General features: G+C 42.8%; 1 protein-coding gene across 1 annotated transcript in view; it reads right to left on the reverse strand.

Annotated features, from left to right (window-relative positions):
- LOC115226673 (beta-1,3-galactosyltransferase 1-like) overlaps window positions 1-22244 on the reverse strand; it is a 40211-nt gene that overhangs the window by 12244 nt on the left and 5723 nt on the right. The window contains exon 2 of the mRNA XM_029797687.2: window positions 3964-4027. Within this exon, the coding sequence (XP_029653547.1) occupies window positions 3964-4024 (61 nt within the window). The 5' untranslated portion in view covers window positions 4025-4027. The remainder of the gene's footprint in view (window positions 1-3963; window positions 4028-22244) is intronic.

The raw sequence follows: 22244 nt of genomic DNA on the forward strand, positions 1-22244 counted from the left end.
GCAGTTTTTAACATAATTTCTAGGTAACTAAAAAATGTTAAACTTCGTATACTGGTAGAATGTGTTTATAAAACATCTTTTTCTCTTGGCTTTATTGAGAAAATTCTATAGTTTGTAAGATAATTATTGTTGTTTTTCTTCAATTTCTGCAATTTCAACCAATCAATGACCGTATATTGAGGTGAAAACATTCTGTGCCGTATGAATATGTCCCTCGTTTAAGAAACAGATTGGGTTTATTTACATTTGTGAAGAAAAAAAGATACCCTTCCCCCCACTCCTAACCCTAAAATAGATTGAAATGCAATAGATCGATACTAGGGTCATAATTATGGGTGACAATTTCATATGACACCACTAGAAAAAACTGCCGTTCAAACGGAAAAGATCCTGATTTTGATTCCTATTTTAGCCAATCGTAAATCAGGTGCAACTGTGTAATGGAAAGACTAATGAAAAATTCCATGCCTTTTTGGCACCAAATCATGGCTATATATCGAGATGCGTAGGAAATACATAATAGGAGTGGCTGTGTGGTAAGTTGCTTGCTTACGAACCACATGGTTCCGGATTCAATCACACTGCGTGGCATCTTGGGCAAGTGTCTTCTGCTATAGCCCCGGGCCGACCAATGCCTTGTGAGTGGATTTGGTAGACAGAAACTGAAAGAAGCCTGTCGTATATATGTATATATATATATATATATATATATATATATATATATAATATATATATTATATAATGAGTGTGTGTTTGTGTGTCTGTGTTTGTTCCCCTAGCATTGCTTGACAACCGATGCTGGTGTGTTTACGTCCCCATCACTTAACGAATCGGCAAAAAGAGACCGATAGAATAAGTACTGGGCTTACAAAAAGAATAAGTCCCGGGGTCGAGTTGCTCGACTAAAGGCGGTGCTCCAGCATGGCCGCAGTCAAATGACTGAAACAAGTAAAAGAGTAAAGAGTAGAAGATTTGCAGAGTCTTTCTTGGTTAGATAGTAGCTATACTGCATCGACCGCGTGTTAAAAAGACCATTTCTCGCCAAGTATGAACACGTAACATTTGTGAAGTAAAAAAGATACCCTTCCCCCACCCCTAAAACAGATTGAAATGCAATAGATCGATTCTAGGGTCATAATTATGGGTGACAATTTCATATGACACCGCTAGAAAAAACTGCCGTTCAAACCGAAACGATCCCAGATTGGGTTTATTTACATTTCTGAAGAATAAAAGATACCCTTCCCCAACCCCTAAAACAGATTGAAATGCAATAGATCGATTCTAGGGTCATAATTATGGGTGACAATTTCATATGACACCGCTAGAAAAAACTGCCGTTCAAACCGAAACGATCCCAGATTGGGTTTATTTACATTTCTGAAGAATAAAAGATACCCTTCCCCAACCCCTAAAACAGATTGAAATGCAATAGATCGATTCTAGGGTCATAATTATGGGTGACAATTTCTATGACACCGCTAGAAAAAACTGCCGTTCAAACCGAAACGATCCCAGATTGGGTTTATTTACATTTCTGAAGAATAAAAGATACCCTTCCCCAACCCCTAAAACAGATTGAAATGCAATAGATCGATTCTAGGGTCATAATTATGGGTGACAATTTCATATGACACCGCTAGAAAAAACTGCCGTTCAAACCGAAACGATCCCAGATTGGGTTTATTTACATTTCTGAAGAATAAAAGATACCCTTCCCCCACCCCTAAAACAGATTGAAATGCAATAGATCGATTCTAGGGTCATAATTATGGGTGACAATTTCATATGACACCGCTAGAAAAAACTGCCGTTCAAACCGAAACGATCCCAGATTGGGTTTATTTACATTTCTGAAGAATAAAAGATACCCTTCCCCCACCCCTAAAGCAGATTGAAATGCAATAGATCGATTCTAGGGTCATAATTATGGGTGACAATTTCATATGACACCGCTAGAAAAAACTGCCGTTCAAACCAAAACGATCCCAGATTGGGTTTATTTACATTTCTGAAGAATAAAAGATACCCTTCCCCAACCCCTAAAACAGATTGAAATGCAATAGATCGATTCTAGGGTCATAATTATGGGTGAAAATTTCATATCCTTATTATGTTACCTGCTCAACAGTAATGAGAATTTATACAAACACTGCGAGTTTATGCAATAAGATCATTTAAACAGTTTTTCAACAAAGAGCTAGAAATGCCTTAGTGTCACTGTAAATCAGATAGCAATCCGAATTCATAAGAAAGTTATGATTCCTTGATGCTGCCCCACATGTACTTGTTTTGGTTATGTGTGTGTCTGTGCACGTACGCTTATGTATATGGCGTAGGAGTGGCTGTGTGGTAAGTAGCTTGCTTACGAACCACATGGTTCCGGGTTCCGTCCCACTGCGTGGCACCTTGGGCAAATGTCTTCTACTATAGCCTCGGGCTGAACAAAGCCTTGTGAGTGGATTTGGTAGACGGAAACTGAAAGAAGCCGTCATATATATATATGTATATAGGCACAGGAGTGACTGTGTGGTAAGTAGCTTGCTTACCCCACATGGTTCCGGGTTCTGTCCCACTGCGTGGCACTTGGGCAAGTATCTTCTACTATAGCCTCGGGCCCCCAAGCCTTGTGAGTGGATTTGGTAGACAGAAACTGAAAGAAGCCGTCGTATATGTATATAATATGTATTGTGTGTGTATGTGTATATATGTATATGTGTATAGGTGCAGGATGGCTGTGTGGTAAGTAGCTTGCTTACCAACCACATGGTTCGGGTTCCGTCCCATTGCGTGGCACCTTGGGCAAGTGTCTTCTCTACTATAGCCTCAGGCAGACCAAAGCCTGTGAGTGGATTTGGTAGACAGAAACTGAAAGAAGCCCGTCGTATATATGTATATATATGTATGTGTGTGTGTATGTATGTATATATGTATATGTGTACAGGTGCAGGAGTGGCTGTGTGGTAAGTAGCTTGCTTACCAACCACATGGTTCCGGGTTCCATCCCACTGCGTGGCACCTTGGGCAAGTGTCTTCTACTATAGCCTCAGGCAGACCAAAGCCTTTTCAGTGGATTTGGTAGACGGAAACTGAAAGAAGCCCGTCGTATATATGTATATATATGTATGTGTGTGTGTATGTATGTATATATGTATATGTGTATAGGTGCAGGAGTGGCTGTGTGGTAAGTAGCTTGCTTACCAACCACATGGTTCCGGGTTCCATCCCACTGCGTGGCAACTTGGGCAAGTGTCTTCTACTGTAGCCTCGGGCTGACCAAAGCCTTGTGAGTGGATTCGGTAGACAGAAACAAAAAGAAGCCCGTCGTATATATTTATATATATATATGTTTGTGTGTCTCTGTTTGTCCCCTTAGCATTGCTTGACAACCGATGCTGGTGTGTTTATGTCCCCGTCACTTAGCAGTTCAGCAAAAGAGACCGATAGTATAAGTACTGGGCTTACAAAAAGAATAAGTCCCGGGGTCGATATTTGTTCGACTATAGGCCGGTGCTCCAGCGTGGCCGCAGTCAAATGACTGAAACAAGTGAAAAGGAGTAAAGAGAGAGATATATGTATACTCTTTTACTTGTTTCGGTCATTTGACTGCGGCCATGCTGGAGCACCACCTTTTAGTACTTATTCTATCGGTCTCTTTTTGCCGAACCGCTAAGTGACGGGGACGTAAACACACCAGCATCGGTTGTCAAGCAATGCTAGGGGGGACAAACACAGACACACACACATATACATATATATACATATATACGACAGGCTTCTTTCAGTTTCCGTCTACCAAATCCACTCACAAGGCATTGGTCGGCCCGGGGCTATAGCAGAAGACACTTGACCAAGGTGCCACGCAGTGGGACTGAACCTGGAACCATGTGGTTGGTTAGCAAGCTACTTACCACACAGCCACTCCTGCGCCTATGTATGTATGTAACAATTATAAAAACTTACAAATAAAAAGCCAGCAAACATAAGTAACCATTCCAATAACGAATACGTGTAACATCTTCATTTCCTACAAAGTCAAAAAATAGGAAAATAATTTTAAAAATTGAAAGTAATTTGAGAAATAATTATGTAAATGAGAGATAATTATGTAAATTGTGAATTGTTATCAACCAATTGTTATCAACCATATAGGCGCAGGAGTGGCTGTGTGGTATGTAGCTTGCTAACCAACCACATGGTTCCGGGTTCAGTCCCACTGCGTGGCATCTTGGGCAAGTGTCTTCTACTATAGCCTCGGGCCAACAAAAGCCTTGTGAGTGGATTTGGTAGACGGAAACTGAAAGAAGCCCATCGTATATATGTATATATGTATATATATATATATATATAGATATATATATATATAGGTGCAGGAGTGGCTGTGTGGTAAGTAGCTTGTTTACCAACCACATGGTTCAGGGTTCAGTCCCACTGCGTGGCATCTTGGGCAAGTGTCTGAAAGAAGCCTGTCGTATATATGTATATATATATATATGATATATATGTATGTGTGTGTTTGTGTGTCTGTGTTTGTCCCCCTAGCATTGCTTGACAACCGATGCTGGTGTGTTTACGTCCCCGTTACTTAGCGGTTCGGCAAAAAGAGACCGATAAAATAAGTACTGGGCTTACAAAAGAATAAGTCCTGGGGTCGATTTGCTCGATTAAAGGCGGTGCTCCAGCATGGCCGCAGTCAAATGACTGAAACAAGTAAAAGAGTAAAAAGAGTATACCTTATTTACATTGGATGGATAGGTGTCCTCACTTTACTCTGTACTCTTTTTTACTCTTTTACTTGTTTTAGTCATTTGACTGTGGCCATGTTGGAGCACCGCCTTTAGTCAAGCAAATCGACCCCGGGACTTATTCTTTGTAAGCCCAGTACTTATTCTATCGGTCTCTTTTACTTGTTTCAGTCATTTGACTGTGGCCATGTTGGAGCACCGCCTTTAGTCAAGCAAATCGACCCCGGGACTTATTCTTTGTAAGCCTAGTACTTATTCTATCGGTCTCTTTTACTTGTTTCAGTCATTTGACTGTGGCCATGCTGGAGCACTACCTTTAGTCGAGCAAATCGACCCCGGGACTTATTCTTTGTAAGCCTAGTACTTATTCTATCGGTCTCTTTTACTTGTTTCAGTCATTTGACTGTGGCCATGCTGGAGCACCACCTTTAGTCGAGCAAATCGACCCCAGGACTTATTCTTTGTAAGCCTAGTACTTATTCTATCGGTCTCTTTTACTTGTTTCAGTCATTTGACTGTGGCCATGCTGGAGCACCACCTTTAGTCGAGTAAATCGACCCCAGGACTTATTCTTTGTAAGCCTAGTACTTATTCTATCGGTCTCTTTTACTTGTTTCAGTCATTTGACTGTGGCCATGCTGGAGCACTACCTTTAGTTGAGCAAATCGACCCCAGGACTTATTCTTTGTAAGCCTAGTACTTATTCTATCGGTCTCTTTTACTTGTTTCAGTCATTTGACTGTGGCCATGCTGGAGCACCACCTTTAGTCGAGCAAATCGACCCCAGGACTTATTCTTTGTAAGCCTAGTACTTATTCTATCGGTCTCTTTTACTTGTTTCAGTCATTTGACTGTGGCCATGCTGGAGCACCACCTTTTAGTCAAGCAAATCGACCCCAGGACTTATTCTTTGTAAGCCTAGTACTTATTCTATCGGTCTCTTTTACTTGTTTCAGTCATTTGACTGTGGCCATGCTGGAGCACCACCTTTAGTCGAGCAAATCGACCCCAGGACTTATTCTTTGTAAGCCTAGTACTTATTCTATCGGTCTCTTTTACTTGTTTCAGTCATTTGACTGTGGCCATGCTGGAGCACCACCTTTAGTCGAGCAAATCGACCCCAGGACTTATTCTTTGTAAGCCTAGTACTTATTCTATCGGTCTCTTTTACTTGTTTCAGTCATTTGACTGTGGCCATGCTGGAGCACCACCTTTAGTCGAGCAAATCGACCCCAGGACTTATTCTTTGTGAGCCTAGTACTTATTCTATCGGTCTCTTTTACTTGTTTCAGTCATTTGACTGTGGCCATGCTGGAGCACCACCTTTAGTCGAGCAAATCGACCCCAGGACTTATTCTTTGTGAGCCTAGTACTTATTCTATCGGTCTCTTTTACTTGTTTCAGTCATTTGACTGTGGCCATGCTGGAGCACCACCTTTAGTCGAGTAAATCGACCCCAGGACTTATTCTTTGTAAGCTAGTACTTATTCTATCGGTCTCTTTTACTTGTTTCAGTCATTTGACTGTGGCCATGCTGGAGCACCACCTTTAGTCGAGTAAATCGACCCCAGGACTTATTCTTTGTAAGCCCAGTACTTATTCTATCGGTCTCTTTTACTTGTTTCAGTCATTTGACTGTGGCCATGCTGGAGCACCACCTTTAGTCGAGTAAATCGACCCCAGGACTTATTCTTTGTAAGCCTAGTACTTATTCTATCGGTCTCTTTTACTTGTTTCAGTCATTTGACTGTGGCCATGCTGGAGCACCACCTTTAGTCGAGTAAATCGACCCCAGGACTTATTCTTTGTAAGCCCAGTACTTATTCTATCGGTCTCTTTTACTTGTTTCAGTCATTTGACTGTGGCCATGCTGGAGCACCACCTTTAGTCGAGTAATCGACCCCAGGACTTATTCTTTGTAAGCCTAGTACTTATTCTATCGGTCTCTTTTACTTGTTTCAGTCATTTGACTGTGGCCATGCTGGAGCACCACCTTTAGTCGAGTAAATCGACCCCAGGACTTATTCTTTGTAAGCCTAGTACTTATTCTATCGGTCTCTTTTACTTGTTTCAGTCATTTGACTGTGGCCATGCTGGAGCACCACCTTTAGTCGAGTAAATCGACCCCAGGACTTATTCTTTGTAAGCCTAGTACTTATTCTATCGGTCTCTTTTACTTGTTTCAGTCATTTGACTGTGGCCATGCTGGAGCACCACCTTTAGTCGAGTAAATCGACCCCAGGACTTATTCTTTGTAAGCCCAGTACTTATTCTATCGGTCTCTTTTACTTGTTTCAGTCATTTGACTGTGGCCATGCTGGAGCACCACCTTTAGTCGAGTAAATCGACCCCAGGACTTATTCTTTGTAAGCCTAGTACTTATTCTATCGGTCTCTTTTACTTGTTTCAGTCATTTGACTGTGGCCATGCTGGAGCACCGCCTTTAGTCAAGCAAATCGACCCCAGGACTTATTCTTTGTAGGCCTAGTACTTATTCTATCGGTCTCTTTTACTTGTTTCAGTCATTTGACTGTGGCCATGCTGGAGCCCCACCTTTAGTCGAGCAAATCGACCCCAGGACTTATTTTTTGAGGCCTAGTACTTATTCTATCGTCTCTTTTACTTGTTTCAGTCATTTGACTGTGGCCATGCTGGAGCCCCACCTTTAGTCGAGCAAATCGACCCCAGGACTTATTCTTTGTAGGCCTAGTACTTATTCTATCGGTCTCTTTTACTTGTTTCAGTCATTTGACTGTGGCCATGCTGGAGCCCCACCTTTAGTCGAGCAAATCGACCCCAGGACTTATTCTTTGTAGGCCTAGTACTTATTCTATCGGTCTCTTTTACTTGTTTCAGTCATTTGACTGTGGCCATGCTGGAGCCCACCTTTAGTCGAGTAAATCGACCCCAGGACTTATTCTTTGTAGGCCTAGTACTTATTCTATCGGTCTCTTTTACTTGCTTCAGTCATTTGACTGTGGCCATGCTGGAGCACCGCCTTTAGTCAAGCAAATCGACCCCAGGACTTATTCTTTGTAAGCCTAGTACTTATTCTATCGGTCTCTTTTACTTGTTTCAGTCATTTGACTGTGGCCATGCTGGAGCACCACCTTTAGTCGAGCAAATCGACCCCAGGACTTATTCTTTGTAAGCCTAGTACTTATTCTATCGGTCTCTTTTACTTGTTTCAGTCATTTGACTGTGGCCATGCTGGAGCACCACCTTTAGTTGAGCAAATCGACCCCGGGACTTATTCTTTGTAAGCCTAGTACTTATTCTATCGGTCTCTTTTACTTGTTTCAGTCATTTGACTGTGGCCATGCTGGAGCACCGCTTTAGTCAAGCAAATCGACCCCAGGACTTATTCTTTGTAGGCCTAGTACTTATTCTATCGGTCTCTTTTACTTGTTTCAGTCATTTGACTGTGGCCATGCTGGAGCCCCACCTTTAGTCGAGCAAATCGACCCCAGGACTTATTCTTTGTAAGCCTAGTACTTATTCTATCGGTCTCTTTTACCTTCAGTCATTTGACTGTGGCCATGCTGGAGCACCGCCTTTAGTCAAGCAAATCGACCCCAGGACTTATTCTTTGTAAGCCTAGTACTTATTCTATCGGTCTCTTTTACTTGTTTCAGTCATTTGACTGTGGCCATGCTGGAGCACCACCTTTAGTCGAGCAAATCGACCCCAGGACTTATTCTTTGTAAGCCTAGTACTTATTCTATCGGTCTCTTTTACTTGTTTCAGTCATTTGACTGTGGCCATGCTGGAGCACCGCCTTTAGTCAAGCAAATCGACCCCAGGACTTATTCTTTGTAAGCCTAGTACTTATTCTATCGGTCTCTTTTACTTGTTTCAGTCATTTGACTGTGGCCATGCTGGAGCACCACCTTTAGTCGAGCAAATCGACCCCAGGACTTATTCTTTGTAAGCCCAGTACTTATTCTATCGGTCTTTTACTTGTTTCAGTCATTTGACTGTGGCCATGCTGGAGCACACCTTTAGTCGAGCAAATCGACCCCAGGACTTATTCTTTGTAAGCCTAGTACTTATTCTATCGGTCTCTTTTACTTGTTTCAGTCATTTGACTGTGGCCATGCTGGAGCACCACCTTTAGTCGAGCAAATCGACCCCAGGACTTATTCTTTGTAAGCCTAGTACTTATTCTATCGGTCTCTTTTACTTGTTTCAGTCATTTGACTGTGGCCATGCTGGAGCACCACCTTTAGTCGAGCAAATCGACCCCAGGACTTATTCTTTGTAAGCCTAGTACTTATTCTATCGGTCTCTTTTACTTGTTTCAGTCATTTGACTGTGGCCATGCTGGAGCACCACCTTTAGTCGAGCAAATCGACCCCGGGACTTATTCTTTGTAAGCCTAGTACTTATTCTATCGGTCTCTTTTACTTGTTTCAGTCATTTGACTGTGGCCATGCTGGAGCACCACCTTTAGTCGAGCAAATCGACCCCAGGACTTATTCTTTGTAAGCCTAGTACTTATTCTATCAGTCTCTTTTACTTGTTTCAGTCATTTGACTGTGGCCATGCTGGAGCACTACCTTTAGTCGAGCAAATCGACCCCGGGACTTATTCTTTGTAAGCCTAGTACTTATTCTATCGGTCTCTTTTACTTGTTTCAGTCATTTGACTGTGGCCATGCTGGAGCACTACCTTTAGTCGAGCAAATCGACCCCGGGACTTATTCTTTGTAAGCCTAGTACTTATTCTATCGGTCTCTTTTACTTGTTTCAGTCATTTGACTGTGGCCATGCTGGAGCACTACCTTTAGTCGAGCAAATCGACCCCGGGACTTATTCTTTGTAAGCCTAGTACTACTATTCTATCGGTCTCTTTTACTTGTTTCAGTCATTTGACTGTGGCCATGCTGGAGCACTACCTTTAGTCGAGCAAATCGACCCCAGGACTTATTCTTTGTAAGCCTAGTACTTATTCTGTCGGTCTCTTTTACTTGTTTCAGTCATTTGACTGTGGCCATGCTGGAGCACCACCTTTTAGTCAAGCAAATCGACCCCGGGACTTATTCTTTGTAAGCCTAGTACTTATTCTATCGGTCTCTTTTACTTGTTTCAGTCATTTGACTGTGGCCATGCTGGAGCACCACCTTTTAGTCAAGCAAATCGACCCCGGGACTTATTCTTTGTAAGCCTAGTACTTATTCTATCGGTCTCTTTTACTTGTTTCAGTCATTTGACTGTGGCCGTGCTGGAGCACTACCTTTAGTCGAGCAAATCGACCCCGGGACTTATTCTTTGTAAGCCTAGTACTTATTCTATCGGTCTCTTTTACTTGTTTCAGTCATTTGACTGCGGCCACGCTGGAGCACCGCCTTTAGTCGAGCAAATCGACCCCGGGGACTTATTCTTTGTAAGCCTAGTACTTATTCTATCGGTCTCTTTTACTTGTTTCAGTCATTTGACTGTGGCCATGCTGGAGCACCGCCTTTAGTCGAGCAAATCGACCCCGGGACTTATTCTTTGTAAGCCTAGTACTTATTCTATCGGTCTCTTTTACTTGTTTCAGTCATTTGACTGTGGCCATGTGGGAGCACCGCCTTTTAGTCGAGCAAATCGACCCCAGGACTTATTCTTTGTAAGCCCAGTACTTATTCTATCTGTCTCTTTTACTTGTTTCAGTCATTTGACTGTGGCCATGCTGGAGCACTACCTTTAGTCGAGCAAATCGACCCCAGGACTTATTCTTTGTAAGCCTAGTACTTATTCTATCGGTCTCTTTTACTTGTTTCAGTCATTTGACTGTGGCCATGCTGGAGCACCACCTTTTAGTCAAGCAAATCGACCCCGGGACTTATTCTTTGTAAGCCTAGTACTTATTCTATCGGTCTCTTTTACTTGTTTCAGTCATTTGATTGTGGCCATGCTGGAGCACTACCTTTAGTCGAGCAAATCGACCCCGGGACTTATTCTTTGTAAGCCTAGTACTTATTCTATCGGTCTCTTTTACTTGTTTCAGTCATTTGACTGCGGCCATGCTGGAGCACCGCCTTTAGTCGAGCAAATCGACCCCGGGACTTATTCTTTGTAAGCCTAGTACTTATTCTATCGGTCTCTTTTACTTGTTTCAGTCATTTGACTGTGGCCATGCTGGAGCACCGCCATTTAGTCGAGCAAATCGACCCCAGGACTTATTCTTTGTAAGCCTAGTACTTATTCTATCGGTCTCTTTTACTTGTTTCAGTCATTTGACTGTGGCCATGCTGGAGCTCCGCCTTTTAGTCGAGCAAATCGACCCCAGGACTTATTCTTTGTAAGCCCAGTACTTATTCTATCGGTCTCTTTTACTTGTTTCAGTCATTTGACAGTGGCCATGCTGGAGCACCGCCATTTAGTCGAGCAAATCGACCCCAGGACTTATTCTTTGTAAGCCTAGTACTTATTCTATCGGTCTCTTTTACTTGTTTCAGTCATTTGACTGTGGCCATGCTGGAGCACCGCCTTTTAGTCGAGCAAATCGACCCCAGGACTTATTCTTTGTAAGCCCAGTACTTATTCTATCGGTCTCTTTTACTTGTTTCAGTCATTTGACTGCGGCCATGCTGGAGCACCGCCTTTAGTCAAGCAAATCGACCCCAGGACTTATTCTTTGTAAGCCTAGTACTTATTCTATTGGTCTCTTTTACTTGTTTCAGTCATTTGACTGCGGCCATGCTGGAGCACCGCCTTTAGTCAAGCAAATCGACCCCAGGACTTATTCTTTGTAAGCCTAGTACTTATTCTATCGGTCTCTTTACTTGTTTCAGTCATTTGACTGCGGCCATGCTGGATCACCGCCTTTAGTCAAGCAAATCGACCCCGGGACTTATTCTTTGTAAGCCTAGTACTTATTCTATCGGTCTCTTTTACTTGTTTCAGTCATTTGACTGTGGCCATGCTGGAGCACCACCTTTTAGTCAAGCAAATCCACCCCGGGACTTATTCTTTGTAAGCCTAGTACTTATTCTATTGGTCTCTTTTACTTGTTTCAGTCATTTGACTGTGGCCATGCTGGAGCACCACCTTTTAGTCAAGCAAATCGACCCCGGGACTTATTCTTTGTAAGCCTAGTACTTATTCTATCGGTCTCTTTTACTTGTTTCTGTCATTTGACTGTGGCCATGCTGGAGCACCACCTTTTAGTCAAGCAAATCGACCCCGGGACTTATTCTTTGTAAGCCTAGTACTTATTCTATTGGTCTCTTTTACTTGTTTCAGTCATTTGACTGTGGCCATGCTGGAGCACCACCTTTAGTCAAGCAAATCGACCCCGGGACATATTGTTTGTAAGCCTAGTACTTATTCTATCGGTCTCTTTTACTTGTTTCAGTCATTTGACTGTGGCCATGCTGGAGCACCACCTTAGTCAAGCAAATCGACCCCAGGACTTATTCTTTGTAAGCCTAGTACTTATTCTATCGGTCTCTTTTACTTGTTTCAGTCATTTGACTGTGGCCATGCTGGAGCACTACCTTTAGTTGAGCAAATCGACCCCGGGACTTATTCTTTGTAAGCCTAGTACTTATTCTATCGGTCTCTTTTTCTTGTTTCAGTCATTTGACTGTGGCCATGCTGGAGCACCGCCTTTAGTCGAATCAAATCGACCCCAGGACTTATTCTTTGTAAGCCTAGCACTTATTCTATCGGTCTCTTTTACTTGTTTCAGTCATTTGACTGTGGCCATGCTGGAGCACTACCTTTAGTCGAGCAAATCGACCCCAGGACTTATTCTTTGTAAGCCTAGTACTTATTCTATCGGTCTCTTTTACTTGTTTCAGTCATTTGACTGTGGCCATGCTGGAGCACCACCTTTTAGTCAAGCAAATCGACCCCAGGACTTATTCTTTGTAAGCCTAGTACTTATTCTATCAGTCTCTTTTACTTATTTCAGTCATTTGACTGTGGCCATGCTGGAGCACTACCTTTAGTCGAGCAAATCGACCCCGGGACTTATTCTTTGTAAGCCTAGTACTTATTCTATCGGTCTCTTTTACTTGTTTCAGTCATTTGACTGTGGCCATGCTGGAGCACTACCTTTAGTCGAGCAAATCGACCCCGGGACTTATTCTTTGTAAGCCTAGTACTTATTCTGTCGGTCTTTTACTTGTTTCAGTCATTTGACTGTGGCCATGCTGGAGCACTACCTTTAGTCGAGCAAATCGACCCCGGGACTTATTCTTTGTAAGCCTAGTACTTATTCTATCGGTCTCTTTTACTTTTTCAGTCATTTGACTGTGGCCATGCTGGAGCACTACCTTTAGTCGAGCAAATCGACCCCGGGACTTATTCTTTGTAAGCCTAGTACTTATTCTATCGGTCTCTTTTACTTGTTTCAGTCATTTGACTGTGGCCATGCTGGAGCACTACCTTTAGTCGAGCAAATCGACCCCGGGACTTATTCTTTGTAAGCCTAGTACTTATTCTGTCGGTCTCTTTTACTTGTTTCAGTCATTTGACTGTGGCCATGCTGGAGCACTACCTTTAGTCGAGCAAATCGACCCCGGGACTTATTCTTTGTAAGCCTAGTACTTATTCTATCGGTCTCTTTTACTTGTTTCAGTCATTTGACTGTGGCCATGCTGGAGCACTACCTTTAGTCGAGCAAATCGACCCCGGGACTTATTCTTTGTAAGCCTAGTACTTATTCTATCGGTCTCTTTTACTTGTTTCAGTCATTTGACTGTGGCCATGCTGGAGCACTACCTTTAGTCGAGCAAATCGACCCCGGGACTTATTCTTTGTAAGCCTAGTACTTATTCTATCGGTCTCTTTTACTTGTTTCAGTCATTTGACTGTGGCCATGCTGGAGCACTACCTTTAGTCGAGCAAATCGACCCCAGGACTTATTCTTTGTAAGCCTAGTACTTATTCTATCGGTCTCTTTTACTTGTTTCAGTCATTTGACTGTGGCCATGCTGGAGCACCACCTTTAGTCAAGCAAATCGACCCCGGGACTTATTCTTTGTAAGCCTAGTACTTATTCTATCGGTCTCTTTTACTTGTTTCAGTCATTTGACTGTGGCCATGCTGGAGCACTACCTTTAGTCGAGCAAATCGACCCCGGGACTTATTCTTTGTAAGCCTAGTACTTATTCTATCGGTCTCTTTTACTTGTTTCAGTCATTTGACTGCGGCCACGCTGGAGCACCGCCTTTAGTCGAGCAAATCGACCCCGGGGACTTATTCTTTGTAAGCCTAGTACTTATTCTATCGGTCTCTTTTACTTGTTTCAGTCATTTGACTGTGGCCATGCTGGAGCACCGCCTTTAGTCGAGCAAATCGACCCCGGGACTTATTCTTTGTAAGCCTAGTACTTATTCTATCGGTCTCTTTTACTTGTTTCAGTCATTTGACTGTGGCCATGCTGGAGCACCGCCTTTTAGTCGAGCAAATCGACCCCAGGACTTATTCTTTGTAAGCCCAGTACTTATTCTATCTGTCTCTTTTACTTGTTTCAGTCATTTGACTGTGGCCATGCTGGAGCACTACCTTTAGTCGAGCAAATCGACCCCGGGACTTATTCTTTGTAAGCCTAGTACTTATTCTATCGGTCTCTTTTACTTGTTTCAGTCATTTGACTGTGGCCATGCTGGAGCACCACCTTTTAGTCAAGCAAATCGACCCCGGGACTTATTCTTTGTAAGCCTAGTACTTATTCTATCGGTCTCTTTTACTTGTTTCAGTCATTTGACTGTGGCCATGCTGGAGCACTACCTTTAGTCGAGCAAATCGACCCCGGGACTTATTCTTTGTAAGCCTAGTACTTATTCTATCGGTCTCTTTTACTTGTTTCAGTCATTTGACTGCGGCCATGCTGGAGCACCGCCTTTAGTCGAGCAAATCGACCCCGGGACTTATTCTTTGTAAGCCTAGTACTTATTCTATCGGTCTCTTTTACTTGTTTCAGTCATTTGACTGTGGCCATGGGAGCACCGCCATTTAGTCGAGCAAATCGACCCCAGGACTTATTCTTTGTAAGCCTAGTACTTATTCTATCGGTCTCTTTTACTTGTTTCAGTCATTTGACTGTGGCCATGTTGGAGCTCCGCCTTTTAGTCGAGCAAATCGACCCCAGGACTTATTCTTTGTAAGCCCAGTACTTATTCTATCGGTCTCTTTTACTTGTTTCAGTCATTTGACAGTGGCCATGCTGGAGCACCGCCATTTAGTCGAGCAAATCGACCCCAGTACTTATTCTTTGTAAGCCTAGTACTTATTCTATCGGTCTCTTTTACTTGTTTCAGTCATTTGACTGTGGCCATGCTGGAGCACCGCCTTTTAGTCGAGCAAATCGACCCCAGGACTTATTCTTTGTAAGCCCAGTACTTATTCTATCGGTCTCTTTTACTTGTTTCAGTCATTTGACTGCGGCCATGCTGGAGCACCGCCTTTAGTCAGCAAATCGACCCCAGGACTTATTCTTTGTAAGCCTAGTACTTATTCTATTGGTCTCTTTTACTTGTTTCAGTCATTTGACTGCGGCCATGCTGGAGCACCGCCTTTAGTCAAGCAAATCGACCCCAGGACTTATTCTTTGTAAGCCTAGTACTTATTCTATCGGTCTCTTTTACTTGTTTCAGTCATTTGACTGCGGCCATGCTAGATCACCGCCTTTAGTCAAGCAAATCGACCCCAGGACTTATTCTTTGTAAGCCTAGTACTTATTCTATCGGTCTCTTTTACTTGTTTCAGTCATTTGACTGCGGCCATGCTGGAGCACCGCCTTTAGTCGAGCAAATCGACCCCAGGACTTATTCTTTGTAAGCCTAGGACTTATTCTATCGGTCTCTTTTACTTGTTTCAGTCATTGACTGCGGCCATGCTGGAGCACCGCCTTTAGTCAAGCAAATCGACCCCAGGACTTATTCTTTGTAAGCCTAGTACTTATTCTATCGGTCTCTTTTACTTGTTTCAGTCATTTGACTGTGGCCATGCTGGAGCACCGCCTTTAGTCAAGCAAATCGACCCCAGGACTTATTCTTTGTAAGCCTAGTACTTATTCTATCGGTCTCTTTTACTTGTTTCAGTCATTTGACTGTGGCCATGCTGGAGCACCACCTTTTAGTCAAGCAAATCGACCCCGGGACTTATTCTTTGTAAGCCTAGTACTTATTCTATCGGTCTCTTTTACTTGTTTCAGTCATTTGATTGTGGCCATGCTGGAGCACCACTTTTAGTCGAGCAAATCGACCCCGGACTTATTCTTTGTAAGCCTAGTACTTATTCTATTGGTCTCTTTTACTTGTTTCACTCATTTGATTGTGGCCATGCTGGAGCACCACTTTTAGTCGAGCAAATCGACCCCGGGACTTATTCTTTGTAAGCCTAGTACTTATTCTATCGGTCTCTTTTACTTGTTTCTGTCATTTGACTGTGGCCATGCTGGAGCACCACCTTTTAGTCAAGCAAATCGACCCCGGGACTTATTCTTTGTAAGCCTAGTACTTATTCTATTGGTCTCTTTTACTTGTTTCAGTCATTTGACTGTGGCCATGCTGGAGCACCACCTTTTAGTCAAGCAAATCGACCCCGGGACATATTGTTTGTAAGCCTAGTACTTATTCTATCGGTCTCTTTTACTTGTTTCAGTCATTTGACTGTGGCCATGCTGGAGCACCGCCTTTAGTCAAGCAAATCGACCCCAGGACTTATTCTTTGTAAGCCTAGTACTTATTCTATCGGTCTCTTTTACTTGTTTCAGTCATTTGACTGTGGCCATGCTGGAGCACCGCCTTTAGTCGAATCAAATCGACCCCAGGACTTATTCTTTGTAAGCCTAGTACTTATTCTATCGGTCTCTTTTACTTGTTTCAGTCATTTGACTGTGGCCATGCTGGAGCACTACCTTTAGTCGAGCAAATCGACCCCAGGACTTATTCTTTGTAAGCCTAGTACTTATTCTATCGGTCTCTTTTACTGTTTCAGTCATTTGACTGTGGCCATGCTGGAGCACCACCTTTTAGTCAAGCAAATCGACCCCAGGACTTATTCTTTGTAAGCCTAGTACTTATTCTATCAGTCTCTTTTACTTATTTCAGTCATTTGACTGTGGCCATGCTGGAGCACTACCTTTAGTCGAGCAAATCGACCCCGGGACTTATTCTTTGTAAGCCTAGTACTTATTCTATCGGTCTCTTTTACTTGTTTCAGTCATTTGACTGTGGCCATGCTGGAGCACTACCTTTAGTCGAGCAAATCGACCCGGGACTTATTCTTTGTAAGCCTAGTACTTATTCTGTCGGTCTCTTTTACTTGTTTCAGTCATTTGACTGTGGCCATGCTGGAGCACTACCTTTAGTCGAGCAAATCGACCCCGGGACTTATTCTTTGTAAGCCTAGTACTTATTCTATCGGTCTCTTTTACTTGTTTCAGTCATTTGACTATGGCCATGCTGGAGCACTACCTTTAGTCGAGCAAATCGACCCCGGGACTTATTCTTTGTAAGCCTAGTACTTATTCTATCGGTCTCTTTTACTTGTTTCAGTCATTTGACTGTGGCCATGCTGGAGCACTACCTTTAGTCGAGCAAATCGACCCCGGGACTTATTCTTTGTAAGCCTAGTACTTATTCTATCGGTCTCTTTTACTTGTTTCAGTCATTTGACTGTGGCCATGCTGGAGCACCACCTTTTAGTCAAGCAAATCGACCCCGGGACTTATTCTTTGTAAGCCTAGTACTTATTCTATCGGTCTCTTTTACTTGTTTCAGTCATTTGACAGTGGCCATGCTGGAGCACCACCTTTAAGTCAAGCAAATCGACCCCGGGACTTATTCTTTGTAAGCCTAGTACTTATTCTATCGGTCTCTTTTACTTGTTTCAGTCATTTGACTGTGGCCATGCTGGAGCACTACCTTTAGTCGAGCAAATCGACCCCGGGACTTATTCTTTGTAAGCCTAGTACTTATTCTATCGGTCTCTTTAACTTGTTTCAGTCATTTGACTATGGCCATGCTGGAGCACCCTTAGTCGAGCAAATCGACCCCGGGACTTATTCTTTGTAAGCCTAGTACTTATTCTATCGGTCTCTTTACTTGTTTCAGTCATTTGACTGTGGCCATGCTGGAGCACTACCTTTAGTCGAGCAAATCGACCCCGGGACTTATTCTTTGTAAGCCTAGTACTTATTCTATCGGTCTCTTTTACTTGTTTCAGTCATTTGACTGTGGCCATGCTGGAGCACCACCTTTTAGTCAAGCAAATCGACCCGGGACTTATTCTTTGTAAGCCTAGTACTTATTCTATCGGTCTCTTTTACTTGTTTCAGTCATTTGACTGTGGCCATGCTGGAGCACTACCTTAGTCGAGCAAATCGACCCCGGGACTTATTCTTTGTAAGCCTAGTACTTTTCTATCGGTCTCTTTTACTTGTTTCAGTCATTTGACTGCGGCCATGCTGGAGCCGCCTTTTAGTCGAGCAAATCGACCCCGGGACTTATTCTTTGTAAGCCTAGTACTTATTCTATCGGTCTCTTTTACTTGTTTCAGTCATTTGACTGTGGCCATGCTGGAGCAGCACCGCCTTTAGTCGAGCAAATCGACCCCGGGACTTATTCTTTGTAAGCCTAGTACTTATTCTATCGGTCTCTTTTACTTGTTTCAGTCATTTGACTGTGGCCATGCTGGAGCACCGCCTTTAATCGAGCAAATCGACCCCGGGACTTATTCTTTGTAAGCCCAGTACTTATTCTATCTGTCTCTTTTACTTGTTTCAGTCATTTGACTGTGGCCATGCTGGAGCACCGCCTTTTAGTCGAGCAAATCGACCCCAGTACTTATTCTTTGTAAGCCTAGTACTTATTCGATTGGTCTCTTTTACTTGTTTCAGTCATTTGACTGTGGCATGCTGGAGCTCCGCCTTTTAGTCGAGCAAATCGACCCCAGGACTTATTCTTTGTAAGCCCAGTACTTATTCTATCGGTCTCTTTTACTTGTTTCAGTCATTTGACTGTGGCCATGCTGGAGCACCGCCATTTAGTCGAGCAAATCGACCCCAGGACTTATTCTTTGTAAGCCTAGTACTTATTCTATCGGTCTCTTTTACTTGTTTCAGTCATTTGACTGTGGCCATGCTGGAGCTCCGCCTTTTAGTCGAGCAAATCGACCGCAGGACTTATTCTTTGTAAGCCCAGTACTTATTCTATCGGTCTCTTTTACTTGTTTCAGTCATTTGACTGTGGCCATGCTGGAGCACCGCCATTTAGTCGAGCAAATCGACCCCAGGACTTATTCTTTGTAAGCCTAGTACTTATTCTATCGGTCTTTTACTTGTTTCAGTCATTTGACTGTGGCCATGCTGGAGCACCGCCTTTAGTCGAGCAAATCGACCCCAGGACTTATTCTTTGTAAGCCCAGTACTTATTCTATCGGTCTCTTTTACTTGTTTCAGTCATTTGACTGCGGCCATGCTGGAGCACCGCCTTTAGTCAAGCAAATCGACCCCAGGACTTATTCTTTGTAAGCCTAGCACTTATTCTATTGGTCTCTTTTACTTGTTTCAGTCATTTGACTGCGGCCATGCTGGAGCACCGCCTTTAGTCAAGCAAATCGACCCCAGGACTTATTCTTTGTAAGCCTAGTACTTATTCTATCGGTCTCTTTTACTTGTTTCAGTCATTTGACTGCGGCCATGCTGGATCACCGCCTTTAGTCAAGCAAATCGACCCCAGGACTTATTCTTTGTAAGCCTAGTACTTATTCTATCGGTCTCTTTTACTTGTTTCAGTCATTTGATTGCGGCCATGCTGGAGCACCGCCTTTAGTCGAGCAAATCGACCCCAGGACTTATTCTTTGTAAGCCTAGGACTTATTCTATCGGTCTCTTTTACTTGTTTCAGTCATTTGACTGCGGCTATGCTGGAGCACCGCCTTTAGTCAAGCAAATCGACCCCAGGACTTATTCTTTGTAAGCCTAGTACTTATTCTATCGGTCTCTTACTTGTTTCAGTCATTTGACTGTGGCCATGCTGGAGCACCGCCTTTAGTCAAGCAAATCGACCCCAGGACTTATTCTTTGAGCCTAGTACTTATTCTATCGGTCTCTTTTACTTGTTTCAGTCATTTGACTGCGGCCATGCTGGAGCACCGCTTTAGTCAAGCAAATCGACCCCAGGACTTATTCTTTGTAAGCCTAGTACTTATTCTATCGGTCTCTTTTACTTGTTTCAGTCATTTGACTGCGGCCATGCTGGAGCACCGCCTTTAGTCAAGCAAATCGACCCCAGGACATATTCTTTGTAAGCCTAGTACTTATTCTATCGGTCTCTTTTACTTGTTTCAGTCCTTTGACTGCGGCCATGCTGGAGCACCGCCTTTAGTCGAGCAAATCGACCCCGGGACTTATTCTTTGTAAGCCTAGTACTTATTCTATCGGTCTGTTTTTCTTGTTTCAGTCATTTGACTGCGGCCATGCTGGAGCACTACCTTTAGTCGAGCAAATCGACCCCGGGACTTATTCTTTGTAATCCTAGTACTTATTCTATCGGTCTCTTTTACTTGTTTCAGTCATTTGACTGCGGCCATGCTGGAGCACTACCTTTAGTCGAGCAAATCGACCCCGGGACTTATTCTTTGTAAGCCTAGTACTTATTCTATCGGTCTCTTTTACTTGTTTCAGTCATTTGACTGCGGCCATGCTGGAGCACTACCTTTAGTCGAGCAAATCGACCCCGGGACTTATTCTTTGTAAGCCTAGTACTTATTCTATCGGTCTCTTTTACTTGTTTCAGTCATTTGACTGCGGCCATGCTGGAGCACTACCTTTAGTCGAGCAAATCGACCCCGGGACTTATTCTTTGTAAGCCTAGTACTTATTCTATCGGTCGCTTTTACTCGTTTCAGTCATTTGACTGTGGCCATGCTAGAGCACTACCTTTAGTTGAGCAAATCGACCCCAGGACTTACTCTTTGTAAACCTAGTACTTATTCTATCGTTCCACTTTTGCCGAACCGCTAAATAATAGGGACTTAAACACACCAGCATCGGTTGTGAAGTTATGTTGGGAGGACAAACACAGACACACAAACACATACACACACATACATATATAGACATATATATGACAGGCTTCTTTCAGTTTCCGGCTACCAAATCCACTCACAAGGCTTTGGTCGGCCCCGAGGCTATAGTAGAAGACACTTGCCCAAGGTGCCGCGTTAGAGCAGAAGAAAACAACATAGCATGGTATATAAAAAATTCCACAGAACCGCTATCATTAATAGGGGGAAAGTCAGGCTTGTGTAGAATGGAAGATTGCAAAGATAAAGCACTATACAAGAAATTGGAAACGAATGAAACTGAAAATAGGTGGGTAAAGAAAAGAATGCATGGTCAATTTCATAGGGGTATTGAAGATAAGACAGACAGAGAAAAAAGATGGTTGTGGATGACTAAAAGTGATTTAAAACCTGAAACGGAGGCTCTAATTTGTGCCGCCCAAGAGCAGGCATTAAGAACTAATTACATCAAATACAGAATAGACAACACAGTACTCTTTTTTCCACTTGGTTTCACATTTATGTGTTTACTCCAGTATATATATATATATATATATATATATATATTGAATGCGTGTGTCTGTGTATGTCCCCCCAACATCGCTTGACAACCGATGCTGGTGTGTTTACATCCCCATAACTTAGCGGTTCGGCAAAAGAGACCGATAGAATAAGTACTGGGCATACAAAAAGAATAAGTCCTGGGGTCGATTTGCTCGACTAAAGTCAGTGCTCCAGCATGGCCACAGTGAAATGACTGAAACAAGTAAAAGAAAATTGCAAAGAAATAAATTAATATTTATATACTTATTACTTACCTAAAATATTCACTTATTATAAGGTTTCTATGGAGATTGGTCAATTGGATTTAACTGATATTTAATAAGGGTAACCGAGGTTAAAGAACATGTCAACTATATATTGATTTAATTAAAGATGAACTAATTTTAAGTTGTGGAGATGCCAGTATTAACTCATATAAGCTGAGTATGAATTAATAGGGGTACAAGGATTAGATTTATTTAAGGCTGCTATAAAAATAACAATAACAACAATAATAAAATGATCAGTTAGGCGTGGGAGTGGCTGTGTGGTAAGTAGCTTGCTTACCAACCACATGGTTCCGGGTTCAGTCCCACTGCGTGGCACTTGGGCAAGTGTCTTCTACTATAGCCTCGGGCCGACCAAAGCCTTGTGAGTGGATTTGGTAGACGGAAACTAAAGGAAGTCCGTTGGAATATATGTATCTATATACACATATATATATATATATATATATATATATATATAGGTTCAGGAGTGGCTGTGTGGTAAGTAGCTTGCTTACCAACACATGGTTCCGGGTTCAGTCCCACTGCGTGGCACTTGGGCAAGTGTCTTCTACTATAGCCTCGGGCCGACCAAAGCCTTGTGAGTGGATTTGGTAGACGGAAACTGAAAGAAGCCCGTCGTGTATATGTATGTATATATATATATATGTGTGTGTGTGTGT

Source organism: Octopus sinensis, linkage group LG30 (assembly GCF_006345805.1).
Source record: "Octopus sinensis linkage group LG30, ASM634580v1, whole genome shotgun sequence".
In the NCBI taxonomy this organism is placed as follows: Eukaryota; Metazoa; Mollusca; class Cephalopoda; order Octopoda; family Octopodidae; genus Octopus; species Octopus sinensis.